The 16,373-nt window shown below is 39.4% G+C and overlaps 1 protein-coding gene across 1 annotated transcript in view; it reads right to left on the minus strand.

Annotated features, from left to right (window-relative positions):
- The window catches only part of MCF2L2 (MCF.2 cell line derived transforming sequence-like 2), a 257,863-nt gene that overhangs the window by 137,249 nt on the left and 104,241 nt on the right, over positions 1-16,373 (minus strand). Inside the window, exons 14-15 of the mRNA XM_049775600.1 lie at positions 11,061-11,252; positions 8,038-8,215 (exon numbers count right to left, since the gene is read on the minus strand). Of these exons, the coding sequence (XP_049631557.1) occupies positions 8,038-8,215; positions 11,061-11,252 (370 nt within the window). The remainder of the gene's footprint in view (positions 1-8,037; positions 8,216-11,060; positions 11,253-16,373) is intronic.

Consider the following 16,373-nt stretch of genomic DNA (forward strand, 5'->3'; position numbering starts at 1 on the left):
ACATTTGATGCAAAATATCAAAAATCACACACAGTATCACATGAAACACTGAGTTTCCTCAAATTAGTACATGTAAAGTGGTAAAAATAGCACAGTTTATGTCCTTTTATTCTGGCTATGCTCAGTGGTGCTCAGGAGTTATTCCTGCCTATGTAATCAAGGATCATTCCCGGCAGGACTTGGGAGACCGTAAGTGCCAGGTATTTAACCTGGCTTAGGCCTGTGCAAGGCCTGCTCTACCTACTGTACTATCTATCCAGCCCCACATCTTCTTTGTTTTTAAGATCCAGATAAAATACCACTTTATTCAAGAAGTCTTCCTAGACTATTCAGACCTATGGATGCTTTCATACATTGGTGTTTTAGCATTTATCATTTTACTGTATAATATTGAATGTGAGGCTGTTTTGCGGGTCAGATTCACTTACGGGTACCATCATCCATTGAGGTTTTATAATGAAAGGTTGTTGGTGCTTGTTAAAGAAATGCTTAAAAATAATCAAACACAACTACTTGATATATTTCCCTACCATTTTCTTTGGGTGTTCCCTAATCATTCTCTTCCTCCCTCCCTCCCTCCCTCCCTCCCTCCCTCCCTCCCTCCCTCCCTCCCTCCCTCCCTCCCTCCCTCCTTCCCTTCCTCCCTCCCTCCCTTCCTCCCTCCTTCTCTCTCTCTCTCTCTCTCTCTCTCTCTCTCTCTTTCTCTCTCTCATCTCATTACATAAATGGATTCATTCTATTCCTTTACATGGCACATTTGATAATGGATGAGGAATATAAGTGTGTAAAGAATAAGTTTGACAAATCAGGATGCCACTGGGCTGTCTTATTCTTACTCTTCTTTCTCAATTCCTTTGTTGCCCATCTCTGCTTTTTCACAGGATGAAGAACACCTTTTTGTAGCCTCCATGGCATTTAATAGTCAGATTGGGACTTGAGAAAGAAAAGCACTGAAGTTTTGATGTTTTCTAACAGCTTTACAGAGGGCTAATTTGGGAGTAATGGTACAAAATGAATAAGTAGGTGGTATTTTGAGGTCTGTGCATATACAGTTCCTTTGGAAAAATAACAGACATGTGTGGTAATGATCCCAAGATAGAATGGAACATTCCTGAGTCTCATGATCAAAATACCCATCCATAGACCTGTGGTTGATTTGTCAGGCTAAGACTTTCTATGTTTTTGTTATTTTCAGAAATAAATTATGTTGAGGAACAGGAAGATCACTCAAAGGACTAGAGAAAATGCCTGGTGTATATAAGGCTCCATGCTTGATTCCCAGTACCAAATGGCTCCACTGCAGCTGGGTCAAGTGCAGCCAAAGAAGTTCCCAAGCACCAGATGAGGGCCTAGTGGTGTGCAACACTGGGTCAGAGCACTGCACTGCAGTTCAGACAGTTGGAGTAAGTGTCATTCTGAGTGACTCTGGCCCTGAGCACAGCTTTGGAGAATCCATTCCCAAGCCAAACCTAACAAAATGGCTCTGCTAAAATCTGTAGTGAAGTACAATTTGCTGATCCAGATTATATGATCCCTGAAGCTACTCTCTAATAAAAGAAATAATCCTTTGAGTTCTTCACATAAACTCTGTGAACAATATGATTCCAGGCTTAGTAATAGATACCAGAGAAACCTGCACAATAATGAGTGACTCTATGACTGAGAAGCTCTGACCCTTCATAGTGTTAAATACAGCCACAGAATTAAATCATGGACGTAGGTGCCAAAGTGTCAATGTCAGTGCTCAAGTCTTACTCTTCTATAAATTTTCAGGGTGATTTGTGTCTGAATGTCTTCATCTATAAAGCAAGAAATAATGGAAAAGCCTACATTAGGATTTTATGAGGAATCACTTAGTTACAAAGTGTTTGATTATTATAAACACTTGGAACTTTAAGATATTATTATTATCAAAAAGAATGTTGTTAGATTCCTTATGAATTTCAGAGAAGTTAAATCTGTACCCCAAATTCTCAGCAAGAGTTAGAGCTGAAAGTTTAGGGTTCTTGTCCATGTTCCTTTCACTGTGAAAATAGAATAGTGTATATTGGCAAAGATTCAGTCACTAAGGATTCAGGCAAAGGTGTTTGAAACTTCAGTGTTTGCAAACTCCTGCTCAACCATTACTCTCCAAAAGAAAAAAATTGCAATATTATTTTGCAAAATGACAGAGATATATGATCAAGATTGGTGAAACCAAGATTGGTGAGACTTGATCAAGATTAATATTCTAAGAGAGTCCTTTTTCAGTTTGAAAGCCTTATGACTTGAAAGCTGATAAACAAATGATTGTTCCATTTACTTATAATAAAGACCTGATTCATAACATTCATAACAGGTACCACTGTTGGCTTGCATTTTAAGTCACATATTAGATGGGGGTACCTTCAACACCTTCCAATATAATGCTATATGGGATAAGCTGTACCCACAGAAATAGTGATTGTTGCCAAAACTTCACAATATAGTTTGGAACCAATAAAGCAGAACACAGTTAATGAAGCCACAGATGAAAAAAACATAAATAATAGTTCCAGAATCAAAGTGCTAAAATAAGGAAAATGCCAGAGTGACAAAATTAAATCTTTTTTTTTTTTTTTTTTTTTTTTAGAGCCACACCTGTTTGACACTCAGGGAGTATTCATGGTTATGTGCTCAGAAATCGCCCCTGGCTTGCGGGGGACCAGATGGGACGCTGGGGCATTGAATCGCAGTCCGTCCTAGGCTAGCGCTTGCAAGGCAGATACCTTATCTCTAGTGCCACCTCTCTGGCCCCCAAATTAAAACTTATTTAATTGGAGGAAAGATTTTTGGATGAAAAGTTAGGAAAACAATATCTTGGTTCCAGTTATCCAAGAGTTGTCTTCATTTTGAGTGGCTGTTCTATGTATGCATAAATCTGAGTGTGCATTGGCCTCAGAAAATCAAGTACCTTGGAATCAACATAACTAAAGAAGTGAAAGATTTATACAAAGAACACTACTTCAAGAAATTAAAGAGGACACAGGAAATGGAAACATATATCCTGCTCAGGCATTAGAAGGATTAACATTGAGGATACACAAATAACCAATCAAGGGGTAAACAAGACCCAACAGTTAATATGTTAATACTTCCCAAAACAATGTACAAATTTAATGCAATCCCTTTAAGGATGCCTTTGACATTTTTCAAAGAAGTGGATCAAACATTCCTGAAATTCATTTGGAACAATAAATGCCCATGAATAGCTAAAGCAATTTTTGGAAAAAAGAAGATGGAAGGCATCACTTTCCCAAACTTTAAATTTTATAAAGCAACAGTAACTAAAACAGCATAGTATTGGAATAAAGACAGATTCTCAGATCAATGGAATAGATTTGAGTATTCTGAGACTGACCCCCAGGTATACAGCTAATTAATCTTTGATAAAGGGGCAAGAAACACAAGTTGAGCAAGCAACACCTCTGCAACAGGTGTTGTTGGAACAACTGGTCAACCACTTACATAAAAACAAACTTAAACCTCTATCTAACACCATGCACAAAGGTTAAATCAAATAGATTAAAAACCTTGATATCAGACCCAAAGTATAAGGTATATAGAATACTCCATGACATTGAGTTGAAAGGCATCTTCAAGGAGGAAACACCACTGTCCAAACAAGTGGAAGCAGAGATAAACAAATGAAAGAGAGAAATAAAATGCTTGCCCTGGAGGCAGGAGGAACAGAGTGGGTGGGAGGGAAGAGGGCATCAGGAGGTTAAGAAGGAAAGTGGAGACATTGGTGGCAGGATATATGCACTGGACCACACCTAACAGTGCTGAGTAGCCATATGCACTGCCCAACATCAAACCCAAGGTCAGCCGCATGTATGGCAAATGTCTTAATCCCTGTATTATCTCTCAAGCTCAATTTAACATTTTCTAATTGTGTTTTCCTCTTCTGTGAGCAGAAGTCCTTGCCAGAGTGAAGAATAGCAAGGCTCCATGCTGAAGGCCTTTTACCAAGCTTAGGGAGGACTGTGGGACTCAGGCTGCCCCCAACAGCCTTCCCTCTCCTTCCTCCAGGACTCCAGGGCTATCCCTGGGCACTCGCCCAAGGGGCCAGTGAGGTCTGAAGATGGAAGACAGAAGCTCAACCAGATAGAGTCCTGAAGTTTTAAGCCCTTTGTGTTCTTCTTTGAAGACTGACCAGGCTGAGAGGACCCTAGAAGTAGCAGTTTTAATCTTTCCTGTCCAGCCTCTAACACATTTCTCACTCTTCCCTTCCTATACAGGAAATCCCCCAAATCACAGAGAACAAACAAGAGAACATAGAGAATAAAGGACATCATTTAGATGCCAAACTGGACCAAAGAGATGCAAACTGGATAAAGGCATCACCTATGTCTCCCTTGCTCTCTTCCTCTTAACCTCATCAGCAGCACCTTCCTGCCACTGTCCTCATGAGAGCCCCAGGAAGAAACCATCTATTCTACTATAAAGACCTTACAAGCTTAGCTTTCCAGAACTCAGTACTGACTTCAGTCAGAGCCAGGTGATAGATACAGAGTCTGAGGCACTGGTGGTGGCCTGGAAGGCTCTTTTTCATTCTGCCCTCCCACACAAATAAAAGAAATGGCACTAAGAGAAAAAAATATCAAGAAGGGCCAGATGAGAAATGTGCGCTAGAGAAGGAATGGGTGTTGGAACACTGTATAACAGAAAAAATGTAATCATGAACAACTTTCAGTGTATCTCATGGTGATACATAAAAAAAAGTATTGGGCCAAAAAATAAATAAATTTTTCTAATTGTTTTTAGAATAGTACTGGGAATCAAATCCCATGCTTAAACATGAGAAGCATGTGCTCTGCCTATGAGTAAAGCTCCAGGTGGATCCCTAGCACTGCAAATAGTCCCCCAAGAGCCACTAGGAATGAACCCTGAGAACAGAGAGAGGAGTAATCCCTAGGCACTGCTAGGAGATTTCTTTTTTTTTGGGGGGGGAGGCACACCCAGTGACACTCAGGGGTTACTCTGGCTATGTGCTCAGAAATCACTCCTGGCTTGGGGGTCCATATGGGACTCTGGAGGATATAACCATGATCTGTCCTAGGTTAGCTGTTTGCCAGGCAAATGCCCTGCCACTGAGCCACTGCTCTGGCTCCCTGCTAGGAGATTTCTAATAAGCCCCTCATAAAAGAAAATATTTACCTTGTGCCAGATCTTAGAGGAAAGGCTTTTAGTTTTTCCCCAGTGAGTATAATGCTTGCTGTGAGTTTATAAAAGATGTATATTTACTTTATAATACTTAATGAGAAAAGTTCCTTAAATTTCCATCTAGTTGAGAGTTTTTATTATGAATGGTGCTGGACCTTGTCAAATGTTTTCTCTGCATCTATTGCTATGATCATATGATTTTTACTTTTTTTCTTATTGATATGGTATATTAGTTGATTGATTTGTTGTACTATCCTTGCATACCTGGAATGAATCCTACTTGGTCATGGTGTATGATCTTTTGATGAATTGTTGGATTCTATTTGCTAGTATCACTTTTATTAAATATTGTCATGGAAGTACTTGTCATAGCAATTAGGCAAGAAAAAGTTATCAAGGAAATTCAGATAGTAAAGGAAGAAGTCAAATTCTCAATATTTGTGGATGACACACTACTATATCTAGAAAATCCTAAAGTCAACAAAAAACTTCTAGAAGCAATAGATTTGTATAGTAAAGTAGCAGTTTAACAAGCAAAAATCTATGGATTTCTATATACAAATAATGAAAGAGAAGAAAAACAATCTCATTCATAACCATTCTTCAAAAAATCAAGTACCTCAGAATCAACTTAACTAGAGAGGTGAAAGATCTACACATAGAAAATTACAAAACACTACTTCAAGAAATAAAAGAGGACACAAGGAAATAGAAACACACCCCCTACTCATGGATTGGGAGGATTAATATAATTAAAATGGCTACCCTCCCCAAAGCCTTATACATATTTAATGGAATGTCTATAAGTATACCCATGACATATTTCAGAGAAATATATCAAACACTCCTAAAATTCATATAAAATGATAAACCCCCATGAATAACTAAAGCAATTCTTAGGAAGGAAAAGATGAGAGACATTACATTCTCCAACTTCAAACTTACTATAAATAAATAGTAATTAAACATTATGGTTCTGGAATAAAGACAGACTCTCAGATCTATGGAATAGGCTTGGATATCCTGAGACAAATCCTCAGGTATATATGATCAATTAATCTTTAATAAAAGAGCAAGAAAAATGAAGTGGAGCAAAGAAATCCTCTTCAACATGTATTGTTAGGTCATCTACATGCCAGAACAAAACAAAACAAAACAAAACACAGACTTCTTTTTTTATCACCCTGAACAAAAGTCAAATAAAAATGGATTAAATACCTTGATATTAGACCTTAAAGCTTAAATAATAAGATACAAAAAGGAAAATGTAGCAGAACTCTCCATGGCACTGAAGCTGAAGACATCTTCAAGGATGAATCAATACTGACCAGTGAAAGCAAAGAAAAGAATATGAGACTATGGGGCCGGAGAGATAGCATGGAGGTAAGGCGTTTGCCTTTCATGCAGGAGGTCATCGGTTCGAATCCCGGCGCTCCATATGGTCCCCTGTGCCTGCCAGGAGCAATCTCTGAGCCTGGAGCCAGGAATAACCCCTGAGCACTGCCAGGTGTGACCCAAAAACAAAAAAAAAAAAAAAAAAAAAAAAACAAGAATATGAGACTATATTAAACTAAGAAACTTCTGCATCTCAAAAATTGGTGACCAATATACAAATACTGAGATACCATCTCATATTGTAGAGATTGCCACACATCAAAAAGAACAAAAATAACCAGTGCTGGCATGGATGTGGAGAGAAATGAACTCTTATTCACTGCTGATGGGAATGTAGCTGGTCCACTCTTTTTGGACAACAATATGAACATTCCTCAAAAAACTAGAAATGGAGTTATCATATGACCCAGCAATACTGCTTCTGGGAAAACACAATGCAGAATAGGCATTTGGACTCGTATGCTCATTACAGCACTATTATAGCCAGAATCTCGAAACAACCCAAGTGCCCGAGAACAGATGAGTAGGTAAAGAAACTGTGGTACATCTACACAATGGAATGGTATGCAGTTGTTAGAAATATAATGGAGCCATGAAATTCGCTTATAAATAGATGAATATGGAGACTATTATGCTGAATGAAGTGAGTCAGAGGGAGAAGGACTGTCATAGAATGATCACACTCATTTGTCAGCTATATTTAAAAAAAATTCCAACAACAATAGTATGGCAATAATATTCAAAGACAATAGAGATGAGAGTAGAAGGATCAGTTTCATGGTAGGTAAGAGTCAGGGAGTGCAGTTAGGGCAGAGAAGGGACAGCTATGACCATGATAGTTGGAAATGATTGCTCTGGATAAAAACTGGGTGCCAAAAGGATATGAAGTGTTATACATGATACCCCTTCCATAGTAATACTGCAAACCACAGTGTCTAAAAGGGAAAAAAGAAAGACTGACAGAAAGAATGAGTAAAGAAAAATGTCTGACAGAGAGGCAGTAGAAGTGAGGGCAGGAGGGAAACTGTGGAGGTTGGTGATTGGAAATGTGCACTACTGAAGGGATGGGCATTGAACATTGTATGAATGAAACTCAATCATGAACAACTTTGCATCTGTATCTCAAGGTTATTCAATTAATAACTATTAAAAAGAATTAAAATGATTTTTATATTTACCCTCATCAATATAAACATTTTCAATAAAGTTTATTTTGTGTAATGTTATTTGTGTAGTTGCATTATTCTTCTACTAAATAGACTATTAGACTTGAATCTGGGCATTCAGTTTTATCTATCGCTAGAAATCTTTAAAGACTATATTAATTCATTACTACAGCTGCTTCAAATATTATGTCAAGATCGTGACCACTATAAATCACAAATAACCACAATCTCAACCCTTTTCAGTTTGAGTAATAAAACAGAAAGCCACAAAGTTTCCTTCATGATAACCTACCCACTGTGGAGGGCTGAATGGCTTTTGGTGACACCCATTTAGGGGAAGATTCGGGATGTGGGGCTACAGGCTGCACTGGGCGAGTCTGTCTGTCTGCCAGTTTCATCAGACTCATTTGTCGCTTGTGAAATATTTCCTGCACATCCGTCAGCTTCTGCAGGACTTTCTGGGCTTTGGCCTGCAGGATCAAAGAAACAAATCACATGAGTAAAATCATCAGGCCTTTGTCATTCTCCCTCTAACTTAGTTTGCTCACTATGACCCCATCTTGCATTATCCACAAAGTAGCATAAGACAAGATTTCATCTTTTCTTCAGGTTGCATTATTTGCTATTGACAAGACTCTACAGAATGTTAACAAACCCTTGGACTTTGACTACAAAACTGAGGTTTCCCATCTGGAGAAGGAGATTCAGGGACTGGAGGGAAGACAGACCAGAAGTGATATAAGGTAATTGTGGAGGGTCTTTTGGCACTTGGGTAGCATTACCATGATTGTAATCATGTTAATGAGACTATAATTACAAGGGAGAAAAATGTAAATAATGAGTAGAGCATTAGGCAATATGCTTGGGGACAGGAAACTTACATTCTCCCTTCTTCCTTTCCTCCCCTCTACCCTAGATCTACTGGTAATCCATGGCAAGTATCCACAGGCAAGCCATCACAGTGTTGTGCTTCTCTGGCCTACAAGTCCCCTCAGAGACCTTTAAGGGCCAACCTTGCTTTGGTACTTGATGGGCCTGTAGTTCCAGCACTTGGCACACTGCTAGGAGTACTCAGTACCTATATTTTGAGTGGACACACAATCACTAGGATATGTTCCCTAAAAGTAAAAAAGGATGCTACAAATCATGAAGGTTAATTCACAAAAGAGGAAAATTTCAAAATAAGCAAAGTACAACCAAATAAAGGCACTTCTGGGGAAAAGAATTTAAATGATCTGAGGAAAGCTGAATACTGTGGGTAGGTCAAGGGAACCATGGAACACCTGTAATCAGGATACACTTTGTTTACATTTGTTCTGTGTGAGGCCTTCTTATATACACTGGAACAACATAAACTGAAGAAAGATGAAATTCCAGATGTCCCATTATCTGACTCTCAGCTCTATGGTGGTCAGGGAAACCTGAAAGCTGGAGAAACCTTGAGTCTCACCAAGGCTTGGATTCAGATCAATATTGTTTCTTCCAACCCTGGCTTCTAGCAACTTCCTTCTAGTTCAAGTAGAGTAGCCTTTTCTTAGTCAGGCTGATACTGACAACAGGATGGCTATAATCACCAAAGGGAGCTGCCCTAGAAAAACTGAGTCATTGTATGTCATTCAAGATGAATTGAGAATATTTAATTCCCAAAGATATTCCACAACATAATTTTACACACTGTGTAACACCCTCTCCCACCCACACTGCTCAGAGATCACTCCTGGCAGGGTTTGTGGGTTATGTGGGGTGCTGAGAAACAGGTTGACTACATATTAAGCAAGTGGCCTACCCATTGTATTGTTGCTTCATCCCAGCAGATTTCTTTTTAATTTCTGAGCTGGGAATGTACCTTACTGGTAAAGTATTTGCTTGGTTTGTGTCAGGCCCTGGGTTCAGTACCCAGAATATAGCTGTGAACACCAAACCCAGTATAATAGGGGCCAGAGAGATGGATAGACTGGAGCACATACTTTGCTCTTGAAGGAGTCCTAGGTTTAATTTCTGATCCCCTCAGCACTGAGTCAAATATGCACTGAGCACTGTTACTGAGCACTGAGCACTGAGCCCTCCAAAAAAGCTTCACATAATGAACACACCCCACTTGGGGAGATTGATATAAACTCTGTGGCTATTATTCCGTGAAATGTGGTACAGGTTGAGGACTAACTTCATGGGAAGTCGCCACATTTTGCAAGTGTAACAGTCAACTTTTGGGTGCAGGTCCAGCTTCTGAGGGAAAGAACAAAGAGCTCCAATGCAGGGATGTAAAGCTGGGTGTGGAACACTGCCTCCCTCTAGCTTGAGGACCCCATTAAGGTTGAACTCTGCACAGATCTGGGGGTCACCTTACCCTTAGGAGGGTCTGACTGCAAACGTACGTCACCCACACAGTAACTACCAGCTACACATAGCTGCTGAGCTGGGCTGGCAGCATGAAATACATGTGGAATTTTGAGGGAGTATATAAAAGAAGAATGCAAATGATCTCAAGTTTTAGTGTTGATTATATGTTAAAATGCTATTTTAGACAGACTAACTGAAACATAATTAAAATAGATTTAACTTGTTTTTTGCAATACAGCTACTTGAACATCTTAAATTGCATTCATGGCTTACAGTCTTTCCAGAAGACAGGGTTGGCCAAGACCAGAACTTGGCAAACTTTTCTTTTTTGTCATTCTGCATATGACAAATATTAAATACTCCTGGCTTTAGAGTCTGTCCTTTGTCAAAATTACTGAACTCTGCTACTGTACCATAAAAGCAATCACAGATAATAACTAATACTTACTAAAATGTGACTTTATCCATAAATCCATAAATAAATGATAATATCAGAGACACAATACAGTGGGGAAAGCACTTGCCTTACATGTGGCTGAGTTGGGCTTAATTCCCAGTATCCCAAGCCCTCCAGAAGTGATCCCTGAATGCAGAAGCAAGAGTAAACCCTGAGCACAACTTGGTATGGTGCCTTTCCCTTCTTCCTCCAATACAACAACAGTACAGAAGGAAGTGCTCTTGCACACAGCCAACTTGGGTTCGATTCTTGGTGCCTAATATGGTCCCCTGAGTACCACCAATAGTAATTCCTGAGCACTACTGCTGGACTCCCAGGTAGAATTTTTCCACAGGCAAAGTTGTGCCAAGTTATTTCCACTTCAGGGTTAAAATCAGCTCTAAAACATGATCTTTGTGAGGCTGGAGCAGAGACGCAAGCGGCAGGGTGTTTGCCTTGCAGGCAGTAACCTAGGACAGATCCTCAGCTTCACCTGGTGTGGCTCAAAAAACAAAACAAACAAAAACAAAAAGCATTACCTTTGTGTCAACAGTGAGCATCAGCTCAAACTGGTTGTAGAAGTCTCTGGGGTTGGGAAGCTGGTAATCTTTGGCTGCACCCAGGAATATCTCAATGTCATTCAAAGCAACGTCAACCCCCTCACGCGACTGGCACTTGTCAACAGCTTGGGAAGCCAAGAGGTAGATTCCTGCTTCACACCACTGGCTGACCTTTGGGAAAGAAAGAGAGTTGCTTTCCTAAAATTTAAATTTGTAGGTCTTATCTATTTCATGTAAACTTTATTAGCATAGCATTTTTATTTTTTTATTTTTATTTTGGGGGGTTGGGTCACATTCCGTGATGCTCAGGCTGGCTCTGTGCTCAGAAATCGCTCCTGCCTTGGGGAACCATATGGGACAGTGGGGGATCGAACCGTGGTCTGTTCTAGATCAGCTGCGTACAAGGCAAATGCCCTACCACTGCTCCACTGCTCCTGTCCTGAGCATAGCATTTTTATATAGTTTTTTTATTAAATATATTTTTTATTTAAGTAACATGATCATATTTGGGTTACAGTCATAACCAGAACACCCCCCTTCACCAGTGCAACATTACCCCCTCCCCACTTCCCATCCCCTGCCTGTTTTCGAGACAGGCATTCTACTACAGTAGTTTGTTTTTAAGTTCAGTAAGTTGTATTTTTTTCCTTAAAGGATAAGAGTAAAAAAATATAGTAAAGGTGTGATAGTGGCACTCGCCAATGTTTGCATAGGTCCAGGAAAATGGAGAAAATGGGAGAAAAAATCCTTGACCTGATTACAAATGGCCTCACCCCAGAAGTTTATTGGCATAAGACAGACTCTGGGTTCCAGGCATACCAGTTATAGTTTTTTTTTTTTTTTTTTTTTTTTTTATGGGGCTGGAGTGATGGTGCAGCCGTAGGGTGTTTGCCTTGCACGTGTCTGACTCAGAATGGACCACAGTTCAATCCCCTGCCATCCCATATGGCCCCCCAAACCAGGAGCAATTTCTGAGGGCAGAGCCAGGAATAACCCCTGAGCGTTACCAGATGTGACCCAAAAATAAAAAAAAATGTTTTGTTTATGACAGGGAAGATATGATAATTACCACAATAAGATCCAAGTACAAAATAAAATTTTGTGTGCCTTAGATATTAGGTGTCAGAATTGAAAATATATTTATGAAGTGAGAAAAAACATTATATAGTACTAAATGATTCTAATTTATTTACATAGATAAAATCATACAACAATGATCACAAATTGACTTTTATTGATTTATTTTCTAATCATTCCATTTGTCATTCCTTTACATTTTATTGGAGCAAGTAATATGAAATAAATTCATTAAGTGTCCATCAAGGATCAGGGGAAGGAGGGAACCTGGAGACATTAGTGGAGGGAAAGGGGACACTACTATTGGTTGTATTATGTTGGAAAATTGTATACCTAATGTATGCAATCTATTATGAACAACCTTATAAATCAGTGTCAAATATAAAAATAATTAATTGAAAAAGCTTTTTTCATGAAAAAGTTTAAGAAAAAATTAATTAAAAATTTAAAAAAATGCTGGCGGGGATGTGGAGAGAAAGAAACTCTTATCTGCTGCTGGTGGAAATGTCATTTAGTTCAACCTCTATGGAAACCGATATGGAGATTCCTCCAAAATCTGGAAATTGAGCTCCCATTCGACCCAGCTATTCTACTCCTAGGGATATAACCTAAGAACACAAGAATACAATACAAAAACCCCTTCCTCACACCTATATTTATTGCAGCACTATTCACAATAGCCAGGCTCTGGAAACAACTGAGATGCCCTTCAACAGACAAATGGCTAAAGAAACTGGTACATATACACAATGGAATATGATGCAGCCGTCAGGAGAGATGAAGTCATGAAATTTTCCTATATATGGATGTATATGGAATCTATCATGCTGAGCGAAATAAGTCAAAGGGAGGGAGAGAGAGATGCAGAATAGTCTCACTCATCTATGGGTTTTAAGAAAAATAGCGGGAGAGAGGGAGCACTGAGGGGGCCATGTCTGCTGCTGTGGTGCGTGGTCCCTTTATATTATGGATCTAGGCAGGACAATAAAGAACAATAGAAATGAAAAAGAAAAAAAAAAGTTGTTTTTGCAACAATCCTCAGAGACAATGAGAGGAGGGCTGGAACTTCTAGCTCACTTCATGAAGCTCACCACAAAGAGTGGTGAGTGCAGTTATAGAAATAACTACACTGAGAACTACCATAATCATGTGAATGAATGAGAGAATTGGAAAGCCTGTCTAGAGTACAGGTAGGGGTGGGGTTGGATGGAGGGAGATTTGGGACCTTGGTGGTGGGAATGTTGCACTGGTGAAGGGGGAGGTGTTCTTTATATGACTGAAACCTAATCACAATCATATTTGTAATCAAGATGTTTAAATAAAGAAAAAATATAAAAAATATAAAAATTCATTAAAATTTTAAGAAATTAAAAAAAATAAAAATGTGAGTTGCCCCAAGCTAGAGCCTAACCACACTCCACTGGAGATCTGGGCTCAGATGAGATTGACAAGGATTTTACAGCAACAAGATTGTCATTAGGTAACATGCTTTAGAGGTCTAACCAATGTAATTGCACCTATGGGTTAGAGGACCCAAGCTTCTTGTCCAACTGCTCAGTTCTCAGGGAAACACCCAATTAGCAAAAACTATTCTCAGGCCCAGGAATGTGGCTCAAGTGGTGGAGCACATGACTGGCATGTGCAAAGCCCTGAAGTGGATCCTCTTCAGCCCTTCCAGCACCAGCATGGTGGCCTTGGAGATATTCAAGTATAGTTGGGCAAAATCTTTAGGCCTAGAGCCTCCCTAGAAACATTCTCTGTCAGGGAGGTGGAGAGGAAGGACCCTCATTCACTGTTGGTGGGAATAAAAACTTACTCAGCCTCTGGAAAACAGTGTGGATAAACCTGAAAAAATTACAAACAGAGACAGAGGGATGGCTGGCATACTGGAGGCCTAGATTCAATCCTGGTACTATAGATCCAGCCATGCCCACTGGACATGACTCTTACATTGATAGAAACTATAAATGATCCATAAATTCTTCATTTATAGGAGAAATAAATGATCCAGCAATTCACCCCACATATCTACCCCAAGCACAAAAAACCCACACTAATTTGAAAAGGTATGTATATATTCATACTCCCTGCAATGATATAATATATATAATATATAATATATATAATATATATAATATATAATGATATAATACCTGAGATCTGAAAACAGCTCAACAAATAAGTTGAGAAAGATGTGGTTGATATAGACACAATAAAATGGAATCTCTGAGATAACTGTAATTTACATTTTGTCTTAAAGTTTCCCCTAATTCTGGGGCTGGAGAGACAGGACAAAGAACGGGGCACTTCTCCTGCATGCAACTGATCTGAGTTCAATCCCAATCAGTACCCCCAGATAGTCCCCAAGCCCACCAGAAGTTAGGCCTAAGCACAGAGCTATGGGTAAGCCCTGAGCACTGTTGGTTGTGGCACAAAAACACACAAAAATTCCCCTAAATTGTCAGGAATATTTACTACTCTGAACCAATAAAATAAAGTTATTTGAAACACAATAACTAACTCTTGGAGGGAAGTAAGAAATGTAAATGGGCAGACACATTTTCTCCCTTATTCCTACATTTTTTGATTTTAAAAATAATAAAGAATTATAATTTTATTACTTTTGCTTTGTTTTGTTCTTTGAGCCATACCTATGGTACCCAGCAATCAGACCGACAAGGCTTTATATGTAGTTCTGGGAATGAAACCAGACTGACTGTATGTAAAACAGTCCCCTACCTATTGTGCTATGGCACCAACTCAGGAAAACTTCCTCTTTAAACAAAAAGTCTACCAATCTGACCCAAACTCCGGGTATGCTGGTATTTGGGCTGATATCACCAGGACTTTTTCTTTGGATTGAGTGTTGTCATGTTCCCTGATACCCCCACTTTCAGCCTTCTCATATTTCTGGAAGACCTAGCAGCTAGAAACACACCCACAAAAGTCACAGTTATCAGTCTCAGTGCTTCGAATTCCTGAACTGCGCATATGCAGCCATATTATGGTTTTAGATATTTTAATGCTGTCATCCAAGCATAAACACACCAATTTAGATGCCAACATGTATTTGAAGTCACCTAATGTTCAGAAACAAAAAAAAGTAACAGAAAGATCAACTAGTAACAAGACCTTGGTAAACCTTCTGACAATGACTTGGCCTCACTGAAAGATGCAATAATTTTTACAGATTTTCTTATTGCTCTACTTTTGTTCCCTCCCTCCCTTTCTCTCTTCCTCCCTCTCTTCCCCTCCCTCCCTTCCTTCTATCCATCTTTCCTTCCTTTGTTCCTTCCTTTCTTTTCTCTTCCCTTCTCTTCCTTTTCCTTTTCTTCCCTTCTCTTTCTGTTTTTTTTTTTTTTTTTTAAAGAATTTTGCTCCCACTTACCTGGAAACAAATGTGTTATAATCAATGATGTAAAACATGGTTTTTAAATATAGTAATTCATGTTTCATTTTTAAAAAAATAAAATAAGGGGCCAGAGAGATAGCACAGCAGTAGGGCATTTGTCTTAGACACAGAAGGATGGTGGTTCGAATCCCGGCATCCCATATGGTCCCCTGAGCCTGCCAGGAGCGATTTCTGAGCATAGAGCCAGGAGCAACCTGTAGGGTGTGACCCCAAAACCAAAACAAACAAACAAAAACAACAACAAAATGTCTACATATGCAGAAATATTTAGCTGCGGTCTTCTACAAAGTCAAAGGCTATCAGCTCTTTGAGGCAGAAAGACACACATAATCTTCCTCCACCCCACTTCCAACACACACACACACACACACACACACACACACACACTCACGTCAGTATTAGGCTATTCATTATACAGCAGAAGTGCAGGGAAGATCATTGAGCCCAGAATGCCCTTCTGAGTTACTTGCTTCTGAAACAGCTGTATTTCATAGAGATTAAATTTCCTTTGGCATTAGGATGAGGTAAAACAGCCTGAATGGGTGACTCTGAACATCACAGAAAAAAAAAGCTGTGGAAAGGAGCATGCTGACTCATGGCTAAGAACCATATACTAGTTGGGAACAATTCACGAGGAAGGCTCTAGAAGTCATAACACTGCTGATTGGACACTTGCCCCAGACATCAGCACTGAAGTGCAATCCAGGCTGCCTACTGCTCTTAAGGAACCCTCTACCAATAGCTCCACTCTTGCTCAGAGACTGGGGCTTAAAATTGGCCTTCCTGGCTTCTAATCTAGCATC

The sequence above is a fragment of the Suncus etruscus genome, chromosome 6 (assembly GCF_024139225.1).
Source record: "Suncus etruscus isolate mSunEtr1 chromosome 6, mSunEtr1.pri.cur, whole genome shotgun sequence".
NCBI lineage: Eukaryota > Metazoa > Chordata > Mammalia > Eulipotyphla > Soricidae > Suncus > Suncus etruscus.